At 37.6% G+C, this 22,744-nt stretch overlaps 1 protein-coding gene across 2 annotated transcripts in view; it reads right to left on the reverse strand.

The window, feature by feature from the left end:
- Positions 1 to 22,744, reverse strand: part of ADK (adenosine kinase) — a 270,420-nt gene that overhangs the window by 39,878 nt on the left and 207,798 nt on the right. For both annotated transcript variants that reach the window (XM_059851341.1, XM_059851342.1), the window contains exons 8-9: positions 6,838 to 6,873; positions 586 to 700 (exon numbers count right to left, since the gene is read on the reverse strand). In XM_059851341.1, coding sequence (XP_059707324.1) covers positions 586 to 700; positions 6,838 to 6,873 — 151 coding nt within the window. The remainder of the gene's footprint in view (positions 1 to 585; positions 701 to 6,837; positions 6,874 to 22,744) is intronic.

Genomic DNA, 22,744 nt, shown 5'->3' on the forward strand with positions numbered 1-22,744 from the left:
AAGGTAGGCAGTCATGTTTATAATGCTTAAATCTGTGTGTCGTACATCATCAATTTAGACAGCAGAAACCGCTTGCATCCTGCTAGAACACCTTTTTCCCACGTACTCTTCTGAGAATTGAAGAGCAGACGGCTGAGAAAAGCTTAAGTGAGACTTTCTGCTCAAAGCAAAAAAAGCCTGGAAATTCACTTAGTACTGGATTTCACTTCCTCCTCTTTGCAAATGTTTAAATATACTACACTGTTGCACAGCTGTTCTCAGCAGGCACAGTGTATTCTTGTTTGCAGCAAAGATGGCTACACAGATAAAATCTCAAGTCATAAAAATCTGAGTAAAACCAACTGCATCAATATTTTAAATCTGTGTTATAAAAATGTTCAGAACAAAATTCTCAGGCATTCTTGTGAAATAGTAGCTTCTTAAATTCAGACTCTTGAAACAATTAAAAGCATAAAAGATGAAAAACATGGAGTAACATCAAAAGGCAAATGCTCTGACTATCATTTGAAAATTGTAAAACCTCAACTTGTAATTGATTAGCTGGAATATTTACTGTGAGTGACAATGGAGATTTGAAAAACATACCTGTAGCCAATACAGTGTCATCTTTGCCTTGGGTGAAGACTACAATTCGCTGCCTTTTAGTGTTCACCTTCGGCAGGGCTTGTGTCTTCCGGGCTATCTCTTTAATGTCTTCAGTCTATTAAGAGAGAGAAAGAAAATTCTTGTTATAGCACACTGGAGTGGTGGGAACTTTATTAGCAGATCAAAGATTTATTTTCTTACAGCTAGGTATAAAATAGACTTTACTGTCAGTAGAGGAAGATTTTTAAAAGGAAAAAGGGCATTCTCCTAAGGGCTTATGTAGTACTATGAGACTATTGTTTTTAATCTTGATAATGATAGTTCAGCTATTCCAACCACTGCAAAGCTAACAAAGGAATTACAGAGCATTTCTTAATGAGCAATTAGTGGGTTTCTCTGCTGCTGACTGGATTCTAACCATACCTATCATAAAATTAAAAATAAAATTGGTAAGAGAGTACTTTGGATAGACTCCAAGCCTGGTTTTCATCCAATTTAGCCAGGTTTTATACTACAGTCACACCTCTGACTTCAGCACACTTACAAATACTTTCTCTAACTTCCCTACAGTAACTGATCCCACCAAGCAAACTGTACACTGTACCCCTGAGAGGGTGTGCAGCCCAGCTCCCACTAGCTGGCTGCATAACTGAGACGCAGGGAAGCAAAGAGCAGAAGGTAGATTCAGCAGGGCACAGAACATAATACATTTTCTGAAGGAAGGCTCACCTGCAAAAGTTTCAGAAATCCTTGTTTTAAAAGGGTATTGTACTTCATTCTGCATGTAGGTAGGAGCAGAGAACCTAGCAGACTGAACCAAATCTCTCATTCATCCAGTGTCTTACACATCAACAAGTTTGGAATGTTTAAATTAATGCAGTAAACTCTAACAACACCACTTGTCATTAGAACATTATAGTTTCTATTCTCCCCACTGCCCTACCGTCTGAAACAAAAAGGTTTCAATTTCTAATTGACCTGGCTTTCAAGCTAATCTATAATAGGTATTTTTGTTATTTGTATAAGCATCAAACCCTTTTATAATGCTATATGGGAAACTTTTGTTCTCAGATTTCTAACTCAAGTCAGTAAGTTCTACAAACTAACTTTGGTGTAATCTATTTCTTGCCATAATTGATATATATAGTTTTTTCTTTTATTTTTCTAACATTAGGAAAGGAGTATGTATAACGGTAACTACTCACTGTGCTATTTACTGTGTACCACTTTGTTAACATCTGTGTTAAATAAAGCTGTATTTTTTCCCAGTTTCTTCTTTGTACAAGGAACTGCAGTGAAACATAGCAATGGCCTAGCCTTGAATATATGAAAACATAATACTTTGTGCATTGCTTTGTGTACTGTTTGCTATGAATCCAAACTCACTTCTTGACACGCTTACTATTACAGACAGAATATGCCTGGGTTAATACATTTACCAGCAACCCTTTATGTGAAAATACCTTTTCTGCAACACTTTCAGCCTCCCTCTAATTTCTTCCCTAACTTTGGGTAGTCAGTGAACCCATTGCTTTATACACATTTGGCAAACATGAAAATAGTTTCCCTTTATTTATTGGTCTCCTCATCTCTTTTTAAAATTCTCTCCTACTTTTTATTTCCATATATGATACTGTCACTTGTGTTATTTCCTCCTTCCTCCTGCTTAGACAACTAATAAAGCTTTTAGAAGGCAATGTCTGCTACCAGAGAAGAGAAGAACTGAGGACAGTAACAGGGGCCATCTTCCCACTAATTCTCAGAAGGCAAGGAGTCTCTTCAAGTGCCAGAGAAAAAAATTTAAATTGTTGCTCTTCTGTTTTGAAATGTTTTTTTAAGAGGTTTATGAACAGCAGGTATCAGCTGGTGGCACAAGCTGTTGAATATGGGATGGATGGAGAATGCAGCCCTCAGCCTGGTAATACACAGGCTTGCCAAAGCCTTGCCACAGGAAGGTTAACCTCAATTCTGAGATATTTCAGGCCTTGGTAATTAAGAGATCCACAAACTTGAAATTGCAATAAAGCATCATGAAGATCAAAGGAAACAGGGGAGAGGAGTTTAGTTTTTGCTAAGTAGGAAGTGGCTACTAGTGACTTTATTAGGCACATTTTCAGTGGAGTAAAGCAGGCACAGAAATCAAAGTGCTTGAAAATATTTGTACAGTGTATTTATGGGCATGATGAATTTTAAAAGGAAAATTATGAAGTTATAATAGGAGAAAATGGCATGATCAAGAGATGATTTCTTCAGCTTAAGGAAGAATAAAGATTAACTTAGATGAAGAAAAGAGGACCCCAAGGAAAGAGATTGTGAAGAGTGATGGTAAGGATGAAATAATGCAGAAAGGGAAAAAAAGTAAAAAGCACATATGTTTTCAGAAAAATTAAATATATCATAAGCATGTAACAGTAGAAGGAAAGTATTTAGGTCAAAAAAGGTAATTTTTTTAAAAGAGCAGGAATTTCAAGACAGAGAGGTTTGGACACTTCTGATTTTGCAGACTTTAGAAATAGCTGAAAAATGTCTTCTGTGAGAAGTAACTTCGCCATTTTTCGCCAAAATTACTTCCCATACTAATTTTTTTCAAAGGAAGAGAATAAAATAGAGCTTCCATGTGAGTGTTGAGGAGGCTTTAACTTTTGCACAGGTTTTTTTGAAGGTACAATTGTGACATTTTACAATATGTGACTATTTACAGCTGAAGACTGCAGAGGTACTAATGCCTCTCATTTTGTTGTCAGGCAAACTTCATCAAATGTTGCCATCTCTGATTTCTGTTCAGAATAAATAGCCAGAATGTATAATATTTGTTTTGCAGTGATTTTTACCTGCCCATTTACTGAGTCTTTCTTACATGTCCTGTGCCTCTGGACACGGCTGAATGATAAGACTGCAGTGCCTTGTGGTCCTAAGGCCTCTATACACTCCCCAAATTCACAGGACACTCCCACATACCCACTTATATACTTAGATCTGATTTAACAAAGCTGACATACAAATGTCACTAAAGCATGATTTGCCTGTTGGTGCTGCACCTGAAGAACCTCACAGGTGGCACTCGCGGCAGCAGGTAAGTGGGATAGAGGCAGGTGAAGGAAGCATGCCAGCTATCCCAGGGCATGTGCCAAACTGCATCCAGCCAGAACCACCACCAAACCGTGTCTTCTGAGTCCTGCCTCTGAAGTGATCCCCAGTAGCTGGGACTGCCATAGTCCTGACCTAAACAGGCATAAATCCTTCCAGAACAGTGCACTTGTGCAGTGTACCGCATTAACCTAAAGACCTAAAGCTGGTCCAGGGCAACAAAACTCTTTCTAATATGGCTCCCCAATGAATATGGACTTAGAGGAGACCTCTAACAACAAAAGTTATTTTGCATGGCAGCTGCTACTAATCCCTTAGATATTTACTGTCCCATTCATTTCAGTTTACTTCTTGGGTGGACAGACATAACTGAACCCTAAATTTTATGTTTAAAGTAGTATTTTGTTTTCCTAACTTCTATGTAGAAGAAACAGGAAGTTACTTTTATGTAAAAGCAAAACCTCATAAGCCTTTGATATTTGAAAATTATTAGAAATGTCATCAAAATATACAGTATGTGTATACATATACACTATAAACACACACACACACACACACACACACACACACACATATATATATATATATGTATATAGTTTAAAAATGCCATAGAACATGAAATTCACAGAAAAACCCCAGCCTCACAGTGATACTCAGGAAGAGACAACATCAGAAGTAATGTCCTATTTTTGATTATTACAGATAAGTGTTGGTCAGGGGATAAAGTGAAGGAAATAATGGTCCTCAAATATCATGACTGATTTTACAAAAAATACTTTGTGTTTCAGCAAAGTACAATGGAAAACTAACTGTGGGAATGGTGCAGCATATAAATTAAAATTCCTTTGAATGGAATTTCCCTTACAAAGAAATAAACAGATTTGTGTCATAGAGGTGTTTTCTCTCACCTATAACAAGATTTCATTTCTTCAGAAAAGGTGTCTATTTTGCTGAAGTTCTTTTAATTGTAACTTCTTTTTTTCCCCCAAAAACTGCTTCAGATACATTAAACTCATTTCATGTGTAAAAGATGAAGTTAGTATACAAAACTGTTGGAATTACTGTGAGGTAGAACGAAAAAAGCCATAAACAAACAAGCAACTACACAAAAGAAGTTGGTCGCCAACTGATTTTCTATGCTAAAAGATTTCTGATGGAAAAATAATAGTCTTTCCAGGTGGCAATTCAAATGCAGCCACCAGCAACTTTTAATCACTTCCATGAAAAACATCCTCTTGATTTTTGCCCTGGTCAATCAAGTCTTTTCCTTTAATTTGCCATGCTTTACCTGTTTTCTATTCTCAATATAAAAATCAAGCTTTTGAGAGTTGCTGGGTATTTTTCTTAGTTTTAATTGAAAGGCTAATTGAAGCTTTTCAAGTTTTTCATAAGAAGCTTTATCAGTATGATTTTTTTTTTTTTTTTTGGCCTCCACAGCACAATAGGAAAACAAAACTGTGGACACTATCAAGTTTTACTCATCTCTGTCAGCAAACTTGACATGTGAATCGTTGCCAAGCAAGGGAGTAATAAGAGATAAGATCATAATCATTGTGCACTTTACTGATATGCGGTAATCAAATGTGGCAGATTTAGGATGTTCAGGAGGAACTGTGCTAAAATCTCTAAGCATGCACTAATGGAAAGGTTAATATGATGGTAGTTAGCAGACACCAGCAAAAGCAGTTTGTCACTAGAGCTGAATTTAAACCAGGCACATTCAAAGTCTTTAGCTCAAGGGGGCAATAAAAATATAGAATGGGTAGACTTAATACACTACTTCCTTTCTTTTTATTGTCTAGCTACCAGAGGGTACCAATAATATCTTATGCTTCATATTTTGGAGGCATCTGTGAAATTCATTCATTAGCATAAACTCAAAGTGTATTTTTATGCCTAACAATACAGATTATACAAATGAAAATTGACAGTGATAAAAAGTCTTGATTTCTACAAAGCAGCCACGTGAATTTGGGAAACATAAAATGAAATGGGACAGCCCACAGTTTTAATAGCTAAAACAGTGATGGCATTGATGTACCTGCTGGCGTATGGTTCTAAAGAAATCTAAATTGTAGAACAAAAGCTGTCAGTCTTTCCCTCTTTTTTTCTATGCAACCAATCACCCACAGAAGTGGCACACTCTGTAAGCGGTGTGGTTTGAATTGCGCGGCTTCTATTATTTATGCAAAATGGGTGTTGAGCAGTCAAACTCCTTTCTATTCTTTTACACTGCAAACAAATCAATTAAGGTGGGTCTTATTCCAGTGAAAAAGCAACATGGAAAGGGATTTATGTGTGTTCGGTTCTGCTGTTTAGATTTCAGTAAGATCACTTACTATCTGCAAAATTAGCACAAGCCTTGTCACATTAATTATAGTATTTAAAATCTGCCTGTTTGAATTGGTTAGAGACCAATAGCTGATGGTTCTGCAGATTAAGCTATCTGAATGTAGCCAATGGGAGGTACTAGTCAAATAAATATCTTGAAAAGAAGAAATCAAAAGCTCTGAAAATCACTGTAAAACCAACAGCAAGCATTTACTTCAAGAAAGTATAGGATCAGACATTTTTAGAGCTCAGATGGAAAACACTGACTCGAATATGTTTTGAAACAATTTCCACACTACCTTTTCTAAAAAGCAGCTGTTTGTAGAAGCATGGTTTACATTAATCAGTACCTAACAATTTTATATACAACCTTTCTAAAATTCATTTGCATAATGATAATCCGCATATGGCAGGGTTTAAGTTATTTAAGCGGTGTTATATTTCACTATTTAGTGTTGCTTCACCACTGCTTTAGCAGTGAATCCTTCTGGAGTGTAATGCAGCTAATGAGGTAGCTTTTTAACTGAACAAACTGACAGGTCCCATATCTGCAGAGGCAGCTTGAAACCGTGCCCAACCTCTCGGCTTCCCAAGAGGCTTTTCAAAATTCAATAAATAACATCTGTAGGCGATGTTGGGTGCAGACCTAGCAGAGTGCGTCATAACACTGAGCTGGCAGAACAAAGAAACCATGACGACTGCCAAGTTTCCATGGCAACCGCTGCGAGGCTTGGAGAGTATAATAGCACATCAATCATTGTCCAAAAGAACTTCATTATCAGCAAGAAAAAAACCTTTAGGATCTGTTTAGTGTGCAATTGTGGGTTAACTCACCTCAAAGCCTTGCTCTCTAGCAAAAGTGGCAGCTTCCTGAAATAATAAAAAAAGAACAGTTAATTATAAAGTGCTAGATAATGAAGAAATAACACATTTTGAAACTCATTCAGCCAGTTTTCCTTTTACACGATTATCTCAACATAGCCATATACAGTTGTTCAGTTCTGATAGTCGCACCAAAAGCTTCTCCCTCTTCCCTCAAGCCCAACAACAGTACAATGTCAACACATTTCACAAGTTCAAATAAAGAAGGTACAATATGTTTTTTTCCAAGTGAGGAAAGTTACTTCTGCAGATAGGACTTGAACTAGGAAACATCCCTCAGACATATTTTTAATTGAAATCGTATCATATCTCCATTTATGAATGGCACTTCGTGGGATACATACTATCAAGCCACTTTAAAAAATCATTTGTCATCTACAGTGCATTAAAAAATCAGGATCACTAAATGTGTTCAGACCCTTGTGGTAGAATCAGATGAACATTTAAAAATATTCTGATGTCTTAATCACTGCTTTAAGCAATTTAACTATGTTCTTTTCCTGAAAGAACAGAGGAAACATCATGGTATCAGTATGTCCTCATTTATATTAATTGGTGCAACTAAAAATCTGTTTTGAAATAAAAGCAAGGGAATGGAAGACAATAGCAATGTTTTTTCTTTACTTACTTTCTATCTTAACATTGGAAATACTGCAGAAAACTCTTGAAGTCTTTGTTTTAACTTGCATTCTTCCAGATTATCTTTGCCAAGTACTATTAATAGAGGGATAATCTCGAGCCAAAATGGTGAGTCGATCTAACTAAACAGAAATAACTACTGTGCCAAACCAATCCAGTGTGCCCACGAGAGGTTTTAGTGCTTCAGAAAACACATAGTTGTGGACCCACATGATCTGTCAATTCGGGGGCAATAGAAGAATTTGAAGTGGGCACAATTGATTACAACAACAGTAAGTTGAGGTTAATAAAATGTGATAAGCTGAAAAGCACAACTCCTCAGGCTGCTTCACTGCAGAAACATAAGGCTGACCGGGTTACCCTTAGCTGATGTTGACAGAAAAACTGAATCATGGTCCTGACAATTGGGTGCGGGCAAGGTTAGCCACTTTGACAATTTACTTACAATTGAATCCCTTCTTGTACATCACACAGTCAATGACATTTGCTAGCCTGGCTGTCAAGGAGGAGTGTAGGGTTCAAAGATATCATGCAGTGTTTTCCTAAACCAGCATGTGATTAACAAAGCCTATGCTCGTATGAAAAAAGGAGCCTTGCAAGCTTCCACTCCGTAGTGATGCACTCACAATGAACTGCAACACAATCAAGAAAGCCTCAAATGGGACCGTGAAACAGAAGAAAAAACAAAACAAGAGAAATAAAGGAGCGATAAGGGGGAAGAGAATAAGAAAATTGACTAAAAATTATGTCTTGTAGCCTAATAATTTCTTTAACCTCAGGTTTTTGGTCATGCAATTGAAATCGGAAGCCACACTGATCTATCCTAAGGGATTTCTTTAAAATCCCAATCCAGCAGGACATTAACATCTGTGTTAAACTATTGTCTGGCCAGGAAATTGGACACCAGTACATGAAATAAAAACTGTTCCAGTGAAGTGGTGCTTTCTTGTGTGGGAGACTTTGAGAGAATTCATCTCAATTTTCTGTACTGGGGCACCCATGCATAGCACATGTGTTTTGGAAGACCTGGCCCTTCCACAAGAAAGGATAAATGATTGCACATTTGTTAAAAAGTATCTCACCTTCAGATTCTCCTGTAAGAATGTCATCTTTTAGCCTGGTCTGCTGCCCAGCTACATGAAAAATGGCAGCCAGCATAAAATCATAGATTTTCCTGCAGTTGACCTCTAATCTAAGGGTGCCTGAGAATGCCAAAGAACAACAGCAATCTTAATTTTCTTCTCTCCTATCAACTGAACATCAGAATGACTCCTGAGCAGCTAATTTCAGTAAGGATTGTGCCTACACTCCCCTAAAAACTAGCCTCTCTCAGAACGAGATCCCTTTAAGAATTAAGGCCTTTCCTGTAAAAATAATTAATAAAGCTCAAAACACACATTTGGACTGTAGAGTTTAGTGTTTGTGAAATGCTGAGAAATGTGAGGCAGGCTCTGATTGCCAGGGACAGTTCAAAGTAAATTAACCAGATAAAAGCGATGAGAACCTTTTAGTATCTATTCACAATAACAGTGAGAACAGGAAACAAGCAGAACCCATCTGTGCAGCCCTAGGGCACCTCATACTGAGCTTCACGTCTCTAATAAAGTAGTCAGGTTAAAGTCTAAGTGGATGTAACATGTGGAGACTGCTTGGGTTACAGCGGCCAGCCGGGGCGTTCCCTGGTGCAGGTGATAATCAGTATGATAATCACTGTATTTACAGGCTTTCCATTTTATATCTGACACTGAAAATCACGAAGAAGGAGGGATTAAGGAAATAAACAACCCACACAGAAGCTTTACCGCTCCCCAGAGAATGCAGCATTTTCATTCATGCGTGACATGCGACAACAGCAGAGCAAAACAGCGACAGAACAGAATTTTCTTGGGAGGCTTCATTTCACATCAGGACTTCTTTCAGTTTTGATAAACTTTACACATTATTCATTCATTACTCCAACTCAACATTTTCAGAGCTGTTTTCTGTTACTGCCTATAGAACACTTCATAAAACCCTCTCCCCACCTTATTGCTGTTTCATACTAAATGTATTAAAAACTCACACTCCTTTTTCTATATAACCTTTTTACTAACTGTGACAGCAAATTGATTGTTGCACCACCTAAAGAAAAAATGAGATTTGTTTTTAGTTGTGAAACGTCACTTGGCTCATGCTGTTTAGGGGAAAAGAAATCCTAAGTACACTCAAGCTGACGAAACCTGTGTGCAATGCCACTTAATGGGAGTAACACAATGTCACCAAAGTTAACACACACCCTCTCTTTACACAATAGTGAGCAGTTTACACAGGAAAGCGAGATTAATTAAGGAGATAACAATAAAAAAGACAATTTCCGTCAGTGCTGCCCTTGCTGTTATGTTAGAATTTGCTTGCTAGCTGAAAACTATTTCCATTCTTGCATGTATTTTACTGCTGTTGGAGTCCCAGCTGAAAACTATTTCCATTCTTGCACGTATTTTATTGCTGTCTGAGCCCCAGCACTCAGTAAAAGGAACTGTTTACAATCTACACACAGGCTAATTTTAACGGGACTTGTTAAAATCCTGAGGCCTTTTATCAGAGGCAGTACAAACTATTTGTTTATAAGTAAACAGAAACATACCCACCAAACACAGGATCCATCAGCCTCTGCAATCTTAGGAGTAACATATAATCCTAAGCTAGCCCCCTGTGCTAGAATACTTTTATGATTATAGAGTTAAAATGGCTCAACTTCAATAATTGCATGTTCAGTTTGCCATGAGACACAGAAGGCCCACCATATATTGAATATTCTTGACACATCCAAATTTTTTTTGTTGGTAGCAAGGTGTTATGATTACTTGATCAAATTACAGCCAAAACGGTAACAATATGCATAGTGGGTTAAAATTAAATCATGTAGGCCAACATAAAACTCACACAATTGCACTGAACGGCATTTGAAACCATGTATTGCCAAAATTAGCTGACAAAGGCTGTTTCAAAAACACCAGCAACATTATTATCTACAATATGCATTTTAACCTTTGTATGGAAAAAAAGGAGCACTGAAAACTAAATTTGCATTTCATTGCCGAAATCAACATTATCTCATAAAGAAATGATAAAACAGCAGGACAGCAATGATACCCTTGCACACTGAATGCATTTCCCATAATTGCACAAAAAAGCAAATGCAGGGGACGCTGAAGATAATCCCTCCCCTGCCATCCTTCTTGGTAGGGAAAATATCTCACAGAATAACCTCAACTCACATATTACAGTACTACCCCCTGGATTTACTGCTTTTAATTGGGAGATTACTGACAGGTTTTGAGGGAGTTCCTACTTCATTAACTGTAAACTTTCTGACTTGCCTAAAATATACTGATTCACATTTCCAGGAATACCATCCTCTTTTCTCTGCACAGCAAGTCTGTGACGCAGAGGGCTCAGCCCAGCCCGTGAATCAATGCAACCTCAAGCCTGCACACACACAGAGCATGTGGAACTGCAGAGGAAGGTCCTTGCAACCCAGTGCAGAGCAGAATGCATAACAACAAAAAGAAATAAAAAAGCAAACTCACTCAATGAGAAATAATAAATGACCATGAATACCATATACTTTGTGTCAGCATTTGATGGGACAATTCCTACTGGTAACAACTACGTTTGATTTTAATTTGACTAGCACTTCCAACACTGCCCCTTACAAGTCTTCCCAGACTACTAAAATCTTCTAAAAATTACTCTTAAACATTTTCTTCCTTTCTTACATTTCAGAAGTATGGATTGTTAGTTTTCTTCTATTTACATTGTTTCCTTGAATACACTGAATGCTATGATTTTCTTGCTCAGGTAATTCCCTTTTTCTTCAGTATAATCATTTACTACCATTCATCCCACTCCTGAGTTCATCTCCAATCCTGGTGCAAAGTTGTGTTCTTTGTATCCTCCCTTGCTTCCCTACAGATTGTACTGCTTGTGGCAACAAAGTTACTTTCACAAATGTAACATTAAAACCCTGTTATCCAAAAGCAATGGGTGACAATTGAAATAAACAAATTAAGGTATAGGGGTTATTTTTGTAGAACTGATTCCCACTGATATCTACAACTTCATTCTGTAGAAAATAGATTCAAATAATCAAGGTTGGCTTAGACTGATAATCTCCTTTCTTGGAAGTAGATGCTGAAGATTCATATTTCTGAAACAAAAATTTTTATACATGCTTTCCTAAAGGACAGCAGACTTGTAAAACAAAAAACCAAAACCAAACAACAACATAAAAAGGATTATTTGTCTCTCTGCACTATAGACATGAGTCTTTATTGTAACTACGAAGACTAGTAGTTCACCTTCCCTTAAGTAGGCGCATTTGCCCTTCTGTGTGTCCCTTCTACCATCTTTTTCTGTCCCTAACAAAGAGGTTTCTTGTATAATTCTGTGTTTTTAGAGGTATATCCTTGTTTTATATATCATAGGTACTCAGAGCCTCTGATTTCAGTGGTGTCTGTTGTGCCCTGTAAATCTGAGTATGAGCCAAAAAAAGATACTCGCTTTTGTTAAAATCTCCCTTCTTATTTCCTTGGAAGATAAGTAATGAAGAATGAATTACCATGTGCCCTCTTTTTGGTATTTCCTTCCTAAAAAACTTGTCACAGTGCAGAAGATCAACTAGTTTTTAAGAAAGAGAGCTGTGCCATGCCATGTTTTCCACTCTTCTAGCTTCAGGCCAGTTTATACTAAATATGATCCTGGAAATGGGACTGAAGGCCCAGAGAGGACAACAGATTTTCAATTGCTGCCTTTGAATTATAACAAAGATGTCATAAATACATCCACTATCTTCATGGCAGAGTTGGTGGGGTGCTCTATCAAACCATCAGGTATTTAATGCAGCCCATGAATGTGCAGCACTACCATCTGTCTTTATACCACTTTTTCCTGTATATCATTCACAAAGCCAGACTAAGGTAAATCTGATTTTATTCCCTGTCCCAATTCTAGGAAAGTAATAGATTCATATATATACACATACAGAGAGCTATCACTGCAAATCCACAGTTCTTAACATGGTGAATTAACAGCATACAAGAACTACAAGTACTTTCATGCGATGCAAATAGGGGTGATGTCAAAGCTGTGGTAATGATAATCATGACCTCCCTAAGGAATTAGAGGTAGATTCCACTAAAGACTCTGCTGATCAGTTGAAAACATGATTTCAACAAGCGGCTGCTATTATTCTGCTACTTAAAATGAACAGATGAAAAGTGTACAGGACACAGTTCCAGCAGGACCACTAACCTTTAGTGTCAACAGTACATTTATGGTAGTTAGTGGTAAGGTACACGTGTTCATCTTCAATCAGTGCTAAAGAGCTATCAGTGGTTACTCAAAAGCTGTAGATAGTCCTATCCAGCTTGTTATGTCATTGTAGTTGGATTTAGACAGGCATTACTTTAAGGTCACATTTCACCGTGTAAAGGCAATACAACCTCATATGCCTTTATTTAAAAATGGCCATATATAAAGGCATTAAGGGCTCAAAGGTAAATGTAATTTCATGCTTTTCCTTTTTTCCTTTTTTTTCTTTTCCTCAGAGATAGTTGCTTTAATATGGGTCAATAATAAGAGTTTGAGAACAGAAGACAAAAGAACCACCCAGTATATTTTCTGAAACATGTGGTGAAATTCTGCTGCAGCTGAGAAAGTTTGTGATATGCGTGGGGATGTGCTACACGGATGTAATGCTTCAATATTAGTTTTGTTTGACAACACAGAGGCCTAATCCTTGCTTCAGTCAGTAGTGTAAATCTGTTCATGTTTCAGAGAAGGCCAGTGAAAGGGGTTAGAAAATGGACAGACCCTGCACACAGTTTGAGAATCAACACTGAGAACCAGCAAGTATCCACCCCCCCCGGCTATTACTGGAAAAAACACAGCTGGCATCAATTGGATGGGCAGATTATCATAAAGGAACACTGAGGGTTTTTTTACCCCACTTTCCTTTTCTTATGAGCAGTACTAGACCCCAATTTTATTTTTTTCCATGAAGGATAGATAGTGAGAAGTCAAATCATATTCTAAAAAAAAATTTCAGCTTGCTCCAGAAATACTAAAGGCACTGGCAAATATATGCACACTGCCTTCACCCGGTGGCTGAAAATATAAAATAATGAGAATCAATTTAAGTGAATAATCAGAATAAGTATAAATACCATATGGGGTTAAAGTTGTAGTTTTCAGAGGGGGTTCTGGTAGAGTACCATAAGGTTTTGTCTGAAAAAGCCTAGTGTGAAAAGAATTGAGAAAGAAACATATTTCCTGTCCTGCTTGGGTTCACCCTGGAGTGTTTGTATCACGTACAATTCATTAATATTTAAGCTATTTATTCTCCTATTCAGGTTACTACCAGAACTATAGTTCCTGCCAGAATCTTCTGTGGAAAGAATCACCCTGAGTCAGAGCTTAATGCCATTACAGGGTCTGCAACGGCTGCAGCAGGGATGTGCCTCTGAGCCATTTTGAAATTTTACGATGGATAAAGTGCTGTTACTTACATCTCTATCTTACATCCTTACGTAAAGAACTGAACTTCTTATGACTCTGTATGTGTCTCTCTCCTCACATATTACAAGCACCAAATTAGTGAATAATACTTGTTTACACCATTTCTCTATACAAATATGTCTGTTTCTACCTTAAAAATAAATGCTTGATCATGAGAAGCGAGAAAGAAGAAAAAAAGACACCCCTTCCTTAAATATCATTAAATCAGGAGAACATAATAAAAATGAAAAAAAAAAAAAGCTAGAAGATAAGAGTTTTATTTGTATATAAAAATAGAAGATGTGTGGGGTCTTTTGAAGTCTTTAAAACTGCTCATTGAATGCTCCTGGTGCTACCTTTCTGGCTGGAGGGTGACAAACAAAAATAAAAGCTTGCATCATTTTCAATGAGGCCTTCTGTGATTGTAACCACTTAAACTAGCCTGAAATCAGACTAGACATTCTCATCCAGCAATTTCAGATGAAGAGAATAATCAGACACTCTACTAAAAGTGCTAGGATCTAGCAGGATTCTCTCTAGTCCTGGTAAAAGGTTAATATATTTTTAGCAGTGAAATTGAGTTGTTTTATATACTTTGTTTAGTGTGATGTCATGCACAGCCATTTAGAATTATAACTGAGGCTGTGGTATTGGGAACTCTTTAAAAAGCAATCATTGTGTCGCACTCTTCATGTGCTGGGCTTGCTTTGCTTGTTAACTCCAGCAAAAAATAAAGTTGCTCACTGCAAATCTTCAGCAATAACAATATCTTTGAAATTAATCTTCAAATTACATATTTTACCCTTTCAATGAATTTCAAACCCAGTTGACCTTAGGATTCTTACTGGAGTTTCTCATGCTGCTTAATGCAAATTCAATGATGCATTAATCTGTATTCAAGATACAAATACTCAAGATGAATTTTGTTTTCTGAAATTTTCACTTTTAGCTAACTGTAGCTACTTTATGGAAGGAAAAACCTAGTTCTCAAGTCTGTACCAGCAGTGCTCTCTCACAACATGGTCATTGCACAGAAAAACAAAATTTCAATCTGACCACAGTTAGATCACTGTGGTCCTGAGTGAAGAACACAAATTCTAATTCCAGATGTGACTAGGGCACTATTTATCATCTTGGAAAAGTTGCTAATTTCTTAAATCAATTATTAAAAAATCCATAGAAGTTAGAATTTAACTGCTTTTCACCATTAAGCATTTATGGATAAGGGAGTTTGGTAAAGTTTATATTTTTCTATTAGAAGCCATCCTGAACTTGAGACAGGCTCAAACAGATCTGAGACCAAAAGAATAGCCAAATAATGAAATTAAAGGGATATGATTCCAACATATTTTAAAATGGTATTAAAAAGACATGCAGTGGTTGAGTTTGGGAGGTGCCTCGGCACATCATCTACAGAGTCCAACCCCACTCCTGGAGCAGGGTCAGCTAAAGCAGGCTGCCCAGGACCCCTCAGTTTTGAATATTTCCAGGGATGGAGTCTCCACAGCCTTTCTGGAAAATCCGTTTCAACACTTGACACCATCACAGCAGAGCATTTATCTTATGCTTAAATGAAATCTCCCATAGCTGAATGTGTGCCTGTTGTCCCTTGTCGTGTCACCTCCCACCACTGTAAAGAACCTGCCTCCATTTTATTTACTACCTCTTGTTATTGTGCCTTGACAACATCTCCCTGGTCCTCCTCTTCTTCAGGCTCTCACTGTCCCCTCCTCATACAACAGATGCTCCAACCCTCACTCATCTTTGCGGCCCTTTGGTGGCACCACTCCAGTAAATCCTTGTCCTACTCACGCTGGGAGCCCAGAACTGGACCCATCACTGCAGACACACCTCATCAGGGCTGAGCAGAGGGGAGGCAATCTCTGCCCCTCCACCTGCTGGCAGTGCCCTTCCTAAAGCAGCCTGGGATGCTGAGCTCTTCCTTCCTTGTTGTGCAGGCACATCGCTGCCTCAAATCTTTTTTTTCCCCTCGTATTCTGAGGTCCTCTTTTGCAGAGCTGCTTTCTACCCAAGTGGTTCCAGCCTGTCCTAGGACTAACATTCCTCCCTAGGTAAGAGGACCTTCCATTTCCATTTGCTGAACTTCATGAGATTCCCATCAGGCCATTTTCTCCCTCTGTCAGGGTCTTTGAAATTTGATATTATACTGTGATTTTTCTTGACAAAGAGGGGTTCAGAATTCCTATGAGAAATGAAACTACAAGCATACTGAGCATTCCATTTTACTTTTAAGACACCACACCTAAGAAATAAGAAAAAAGAAGAAAATGACAAAAAGTAAGAGGCAAAAATAATAAAATAATAAAATCGTGTACGAATATGCATTAATTCCTATAGGAAAAAAATTTGAAATTAGATATTGTAATTATGGAATATTACATTCCTGCATTGAAGATCAGTAATCTTTCACCTAACACATAACAACATCATTATGACAACAACTTACTTGTCAAAAGTGCATAGTTTAGCAGGGATAATTGTATGCAGATCCCTTTCTTTCAGTGTGATCATTTGCCCTAAGATGCACTGGATAAGCAGCAGTAATACTGATATGCTGAATTCACAGTGCTTTTGCCTGCTGGGTATTTGCCTTCCCTGTTAAACCAATTCATGCACACACATACATATACATACACACACATGACCTTTACAAATGCATGTAGAGATCATGACAAAACAAAGGCGATCCCCCTCCCTAAAACTTCCTATGTCTCAGTTTTCCATATGCACCCATTTTCCAAGCCCTTCCTAGTTAAATCAGTGGATTTCATAAGCAATTATATTCACTAGACTTGCAGCTAGGGAAAAACAAGGTGTCTGCAATGGAATCTCACCCACTAAAATATAACAATTTATTGGCACCTTCACCTTTTCTGAGCACTTGAAGGTTTGAAGATCTACAGCTATAACTTGAGATACACTCGTTATAGTACCATTCATGTTAAATAGTACTGATAGATGTTTTTGTTACTATGAAGTTATTTTATCTTGTTAATATAGTTGGATTGACTTATTATCTGTTCCCCCTTCAAGATATCATTTAATATATTCACTAGTTATAAAATATTAAATTATAATTACATTTTTCTTTCAGCATAATGACTGAAGTTGTTGTACAATTTGCTGTGTTCATAAACTCACATAGATAACTTTTAAAGCCGAGCTGAAAAATAAAATTTGGACTCAGTCCACACAGAAGAGAAATGAAAGATTTGGTCAACATCTGAATAAAAGAAAATTCAGAGTTTCAACAGAGCTATTTTTACAAGAACAGTTCTCTAAATCTCTGCTAAGCAAGGACACAATCCTAGTGGCACCAGTTGTATATTCTACAGGATCATAAAAATCTATCAAAGTTTTCAATCAATAAAGTTTTATAAACTTGGTACAGAATGATACAAAAAATTACCATTTCTGATTCCACCATATGTGCATTCTCCACATACTTCCAGACTCAAGGAAAAATTTTTTTAAGCCTCAGCTATACTTCAGAAAGTTACCATTTAACCCCTAATTCTATGACTTCAAAATGCTACATTTATTTAAGGATTTGTCTCCAAGTATTTTTTAATTACTGAGATAACAGATTGACATTAAATTTTAGTATACATTTATATATTTGTTAACCAGTTCTATATGCTTAGTATATGTAAGCAAATGAATCTGCAATGGCACTTGATGCCTTTCTTATTTTACACGTGACAAGTGGAAACTACAAATTATTCTGAAGCTGAAATTAGCAGTCATAGTAATAGTAGTAGTAATTCAGTTTTGGACAGGTTATTTTTAGCTATGTACTTGTTCAAGCCCTTCACTGCAGATTTCTCACACCTCTGAGTGTTTCGAAGTATAAATAATCTATTTTTTCCTCTGCCTCTAGCATTACATTTGTGTTTAAATATAACAGAAGTTATTTCAAGCTATTTAGTTTGACTCACACTTTCCAACACAAAGGATTCCTGTGATTTTTTTCCAAGATGCTGTGTCTCTTCCATTTTATGCAAAATTTGAAAAGAGCTGTAGGGTCAGCTCAGTGCTGTTCTTTTGTTCAGACTGCATTCTGATTTGGGCTCTAGAAATTTACTTCTTTCTCTTACATTGGTAATAAATTTTTTGGCCCAAATACCAGATAACAAGTGAATGAGAACATTCTAAAGCAGTAGTGCTATACTCTCAGAGCAGAAGTAGTGGCAATAACAGCACACCAGATGCTGCATTGGAGGTTTTTTTTTTCTTTTAAAGACAGTTATTTATAGATTTAGGGAAATGAAGAAAAAATAGGCTGGGGCCTCTGAAAAGTGGCACAAATTTGTAGAATCTCCTTGGTTTGAGGTTTATTTTCTGTTCTAAAGAGCTACAAGGAATGTAGTGCTCACATAATGTGCTAAATCTAATTATGTTATAAACAAGTCAGAACAGATATTCAGCACTAGCAAACATGTATACTACAACTTCCTAATTCCTTACCTCTTGCCAGATTTTTATATCATGCATGCTCCTCTTTCAATCACGTTAATCAACTCTTCTGAACTGTGCTTAAAGAAGCCACATATGATATCTACCATGCCATGTTTTGAAAATCACCCTGCTCTAAAAAGGCATTTTGAGCTCAGGTTTGGACCATGAAAATGAACAGTTTATTTGGAGCCTGGATGGCTTACATGGCAAGCAGTGAACAGTTTGCAGAGGATACTGTGCTAAAAGTGTCACTTAAAAAAAATAATATTGAAGCAGTTCTTTACAAACATGGCACTTGTCCAAAGCACATATGGAACGTAAATATAACCGTAAAATTTTATGCACCAGATTTGACCAAGGTCTTGAGTGCTAATTTATATTTTCTCCATTTTGCTGAAAGACTAGCTGCGTTTGATAAAGCTACTTCATAAGGACTCTGTTCTCCTAACATTTACACATCACACATCTGGACTTGGAAAAGGATTCTGAGTAAAAGAGCCAACTAATGCAGATCTTGTTTATGTTATGTGCAATTACTCTTGTGTCATGAATCTCTCTGGGATATCAGAATGTGCTGAAGACACTCAAACAATATATACTTCAAATAAAAGTGCAAAAGCCAAGTGTTTCTGTCCCTACCAATGATCTCGGTACACATGATCGTGGAAGAAAATTAATGGTATTTGTATTTTCTAACAATATTGCACTTCATTTTTATTAATTATTTGTATGTAATTAGAGCTGCCCTCAGCATCTGAAGATCTCTGTTTGGATTGTTTTTCTCTCACAACTCGCTCACTGCAGCCAAGGGAACTAAGTGATGGCAGTTGCAACACTCAATTCAGTTACATAAACACATCTTCCTTGCCAGATTCCCCTGCGGTGTTCCCATTTCATGAAGTCAGTCTGTAGCATTTAGTAATGTACTGTACCAGCAAGTTTCTTTTCATGTCACAAAAGATTAGATCCTCTGCTCCTGGCAGCAGAGCTGCATGTGTGTGAGCATCACACACATGGAATCCACCCCACACCAGGTGGCTGCACCAGCAAGAGAACAGAGAAGAAATACAATACTTGACTAGCTACAGAACAAGGACTGGATGTCAGATTTTAGCAGGAGAAAGACAGCCTTCCCCCAGAAAAAAAAGAAGATTTATTCCTAAGCCTGTTGCAGTGTCAACAAGGATGAGTGTATGCTACACCTTCAACCATACACAAGATGCATGTGCTTCAGTCTGTACTGAGTGCATTTGGCAGTAATGATAAATAATGCTCTGGCCAGACCCTCCCTGTAGATGTAAACAGTTACACTTCTTAACATCACAGCTGGAACAAACACACCTCTGACTATGAAAGCAGAATGTGGTAAAAGAGGTGACATAGATAGAGTGACCTAATCCATCACACAGCCCATCAGCTGCCGGGATGAGGGGCTCTGGCCAAAGTTTCCCCCACACCTGCCCATCAGCATAAAGCTGGGTGGTCACAGTCCATTGATTTGCCACTGCCAAAGGCTAGCTGGGAAACTAGTGGCTGTATGTCTCTGCAAGGATCAGGCACAATCTGAGTCGCTGGGCATCTTTGTAGCAGGCAGTGGAGCATCACAGAGGTCTCAGAACTACCTGAGCTACCAGGCTGAGCTGGTAATTCATGCACAGTCACACAGCTGAAGGTACTTTTGAAGCACCAGCAAATTGAATCATCTAGTTTTGCAGGTTGCCTGTCCTGGGTGAGTTCAAATGTCATTGGTTGAAGAGCACACCAATGCACTTCAAGGATTACTTGTAAATTCCACTTGCTGCCTAGATAAATATAAAAACACTGAAGATTTTTTTTCAGAGAAAGAAACATAGGAGAACAGAAAGAATCCAAACAAAAACTGAAGTAGCTGAAATTACTTAATAATGGTTAAGAATTACAACACCATGAAAGAGGCTTTTTTTGATCTTTTTAAACAATTCTCAGTCAACAATGAAGCTGTGTAAAAAAGCTTCCTTCCTTCTTTCTAACTTAAGACTTCATTTTCCTTTGGGGTCCTCTGATCAGGTTAGAGTCTAAACAACAGCACTGCTATATAAAGCTGGAATCTGAACCACCTGGTCCACATGTTCACTTCAAGGACTTAGGGAGGTTGGATCAAACTTCCTAGCTAAAGTGATTTCCTTACTCTTCTCTAAAACTCCTACAGATAAATGTAATACCTAACAGCACCATGTCCACGTCCCTCCCCAGCAAAGTGAGATTCTTTCTTTCTGAGAATTTTGACACTACACAATGCAAGCAAAACAAGATCAAGCATTACATGGATGTAAATCAATTTTACTTCCACATTTTCACATGGAATTGCTAAAGGCTGGCTCCATGTTGACATGTTTGCTCAGTAACTCATGCACCATGCTTCTCCTTAGTTAAACAAGAAAAAAACCCCACTTCTGTTGAAGCTCGTCCAGCTTGTCCACAAGTTTACACAATACAAATCTGAAAACAAAAAAAGCTGTTGAGCTTACATGATGTGCTCTCTCAGTTCAGATTAATGTTTCCTTGTAGGCCAGTCTTTATTAAAGGAGAATAACTGATATGGTGGATTAAGTCTGCAGTCCTGCAAACTGCTTTTCTTCAAGTATCCATACTTGTAATTGTTATATGTATTCAGGCTAACTCACACTGCCTACACATGGGAAAATCTAGCTATGAAAAGGAGTGGTCTGCATGTGTGGTAAGAGTTTTCACCTTTTACTTGCCCAAGTCATATTGAGGTAATGCACTACTGTCCAGTGGTTAATGCTGACTTGGGAAATCTAGAACCTGGCTTCTCAATTCTACTGGTTAGTGAGCTGCACACCAAGGTTTAGAAGTTGCCACCTAAATTCTTTATAAATTTGCCATTTCTAAAGTAAAATTGTAAAAGAAGCAGCAGGTAAAAATCACATCACTTTCTGTAATGCTATTTTATATAATACTAACACCTTGTAAATAGCCAAAGGATACTTTTATTTAGTTAAAACTTAAAATCAGATAAAGTCTCTTTCTGTATAGTACACATTATTTTCTTGAAACATTGCGAGTAAGTACCAATATTCCACAGAAGACTACAAGTTAAGTATATACAAGTGGGGTCTCTTCTGATATGAGCCAGTGAAGCTTTTCTCGCAGCTTAGTGGTAAAGAATTTGCAGTACTAGGGATGCTAACAGCCCAACATCCATTTGCAACATAAAATGTTCTGTAAATCAGTGTGTTGCTGTTTAGAAAAGTGTGTGACACTTTCAACTTCTACTTTCAATACTAGTGCAGAGAATATTCACAGTTCAGGTGGCATTTGGGTATTTTGTATTTCAGAACTGGCAAAGAAGTCTGGTGACATGGTCATTGCTATGGTAACTATACTTTTGTAGTAAACACTGAAGTAAGTAGGTACATAAAACATGTATAAGTTGTCACTATATAAGTTACTGTTGCCCTGGGGCTGCAATAATTTCCTTCCTTTAAAATCGTTAAATCTAGCCATAAATACTTGGTATCTCTCAATGTCCTATAATTTCAATAAGATGACAAGGCTCCTCGTACAAAATATAGTGCAAACGCACAAGCACATCAATTTATCAAAATAGGAACTTTCTGAAGAAGTAATTTATTGGCCTGTAAGTAGCAAAGTATGAACAGGCTTCTGGCCTGAATAAAGAAAACCACTTCCAGGTTTGCACTCAGGAAAGACTGAGCTGCTGTGAGTATAAAATGCTAAGGCAATTTCTCCATCACTGGGAAATACAGAGCCATTTCCAGGCAGAGAGCTCCACTGGATCTTCTCAAGTCTTTCCCTTATTCTTTATCTCCTCCTCTCCTCAAATTATCCACCAATGGCTGAGATGTGGAATGCAAAAGACAGGCTAGACCCCACCTCCTTCAGCAAACAGCAGTAATGTGCAGAAAAAGCTTTTGGTCCCCCTTTTGTCCCAGCAGAGCAATATAACACCATTGTTGTGTCTTTCATCCACAAACTTGTTTTGGAACAGAGAAGCACAAGCTTAACACGGAGCTTAACACAAGCTTCTTACACATAGTGACAATGAACTGATACTCAGAGAAAGGAAGCACAGTTGCCTCCCAATTTAGAGCAGGGCTGTAACTCTGCTGGTCTACCCATGGCACAGAATGAAGGCAGGCACTGATAGGTCAAGGGGATCCCCTGGGATCATTTCCTTGGC

Source organism: Haemorhous mexicanus, chromosome 7, assembly GCF_027477595.1.
Source record: "Haemorhous mexicanus isolate bHaeMex1 chromosome 7, bHaeMex1.pri, whole genome shotgun sequence".
In the NCBI taxonomy this organism is placed as follows: Eukaryota; Metazoa; Chordata; class Aves; order Passeriformes; family Fringillidae; genus Haemorhous; species Haemorhous mexicanus.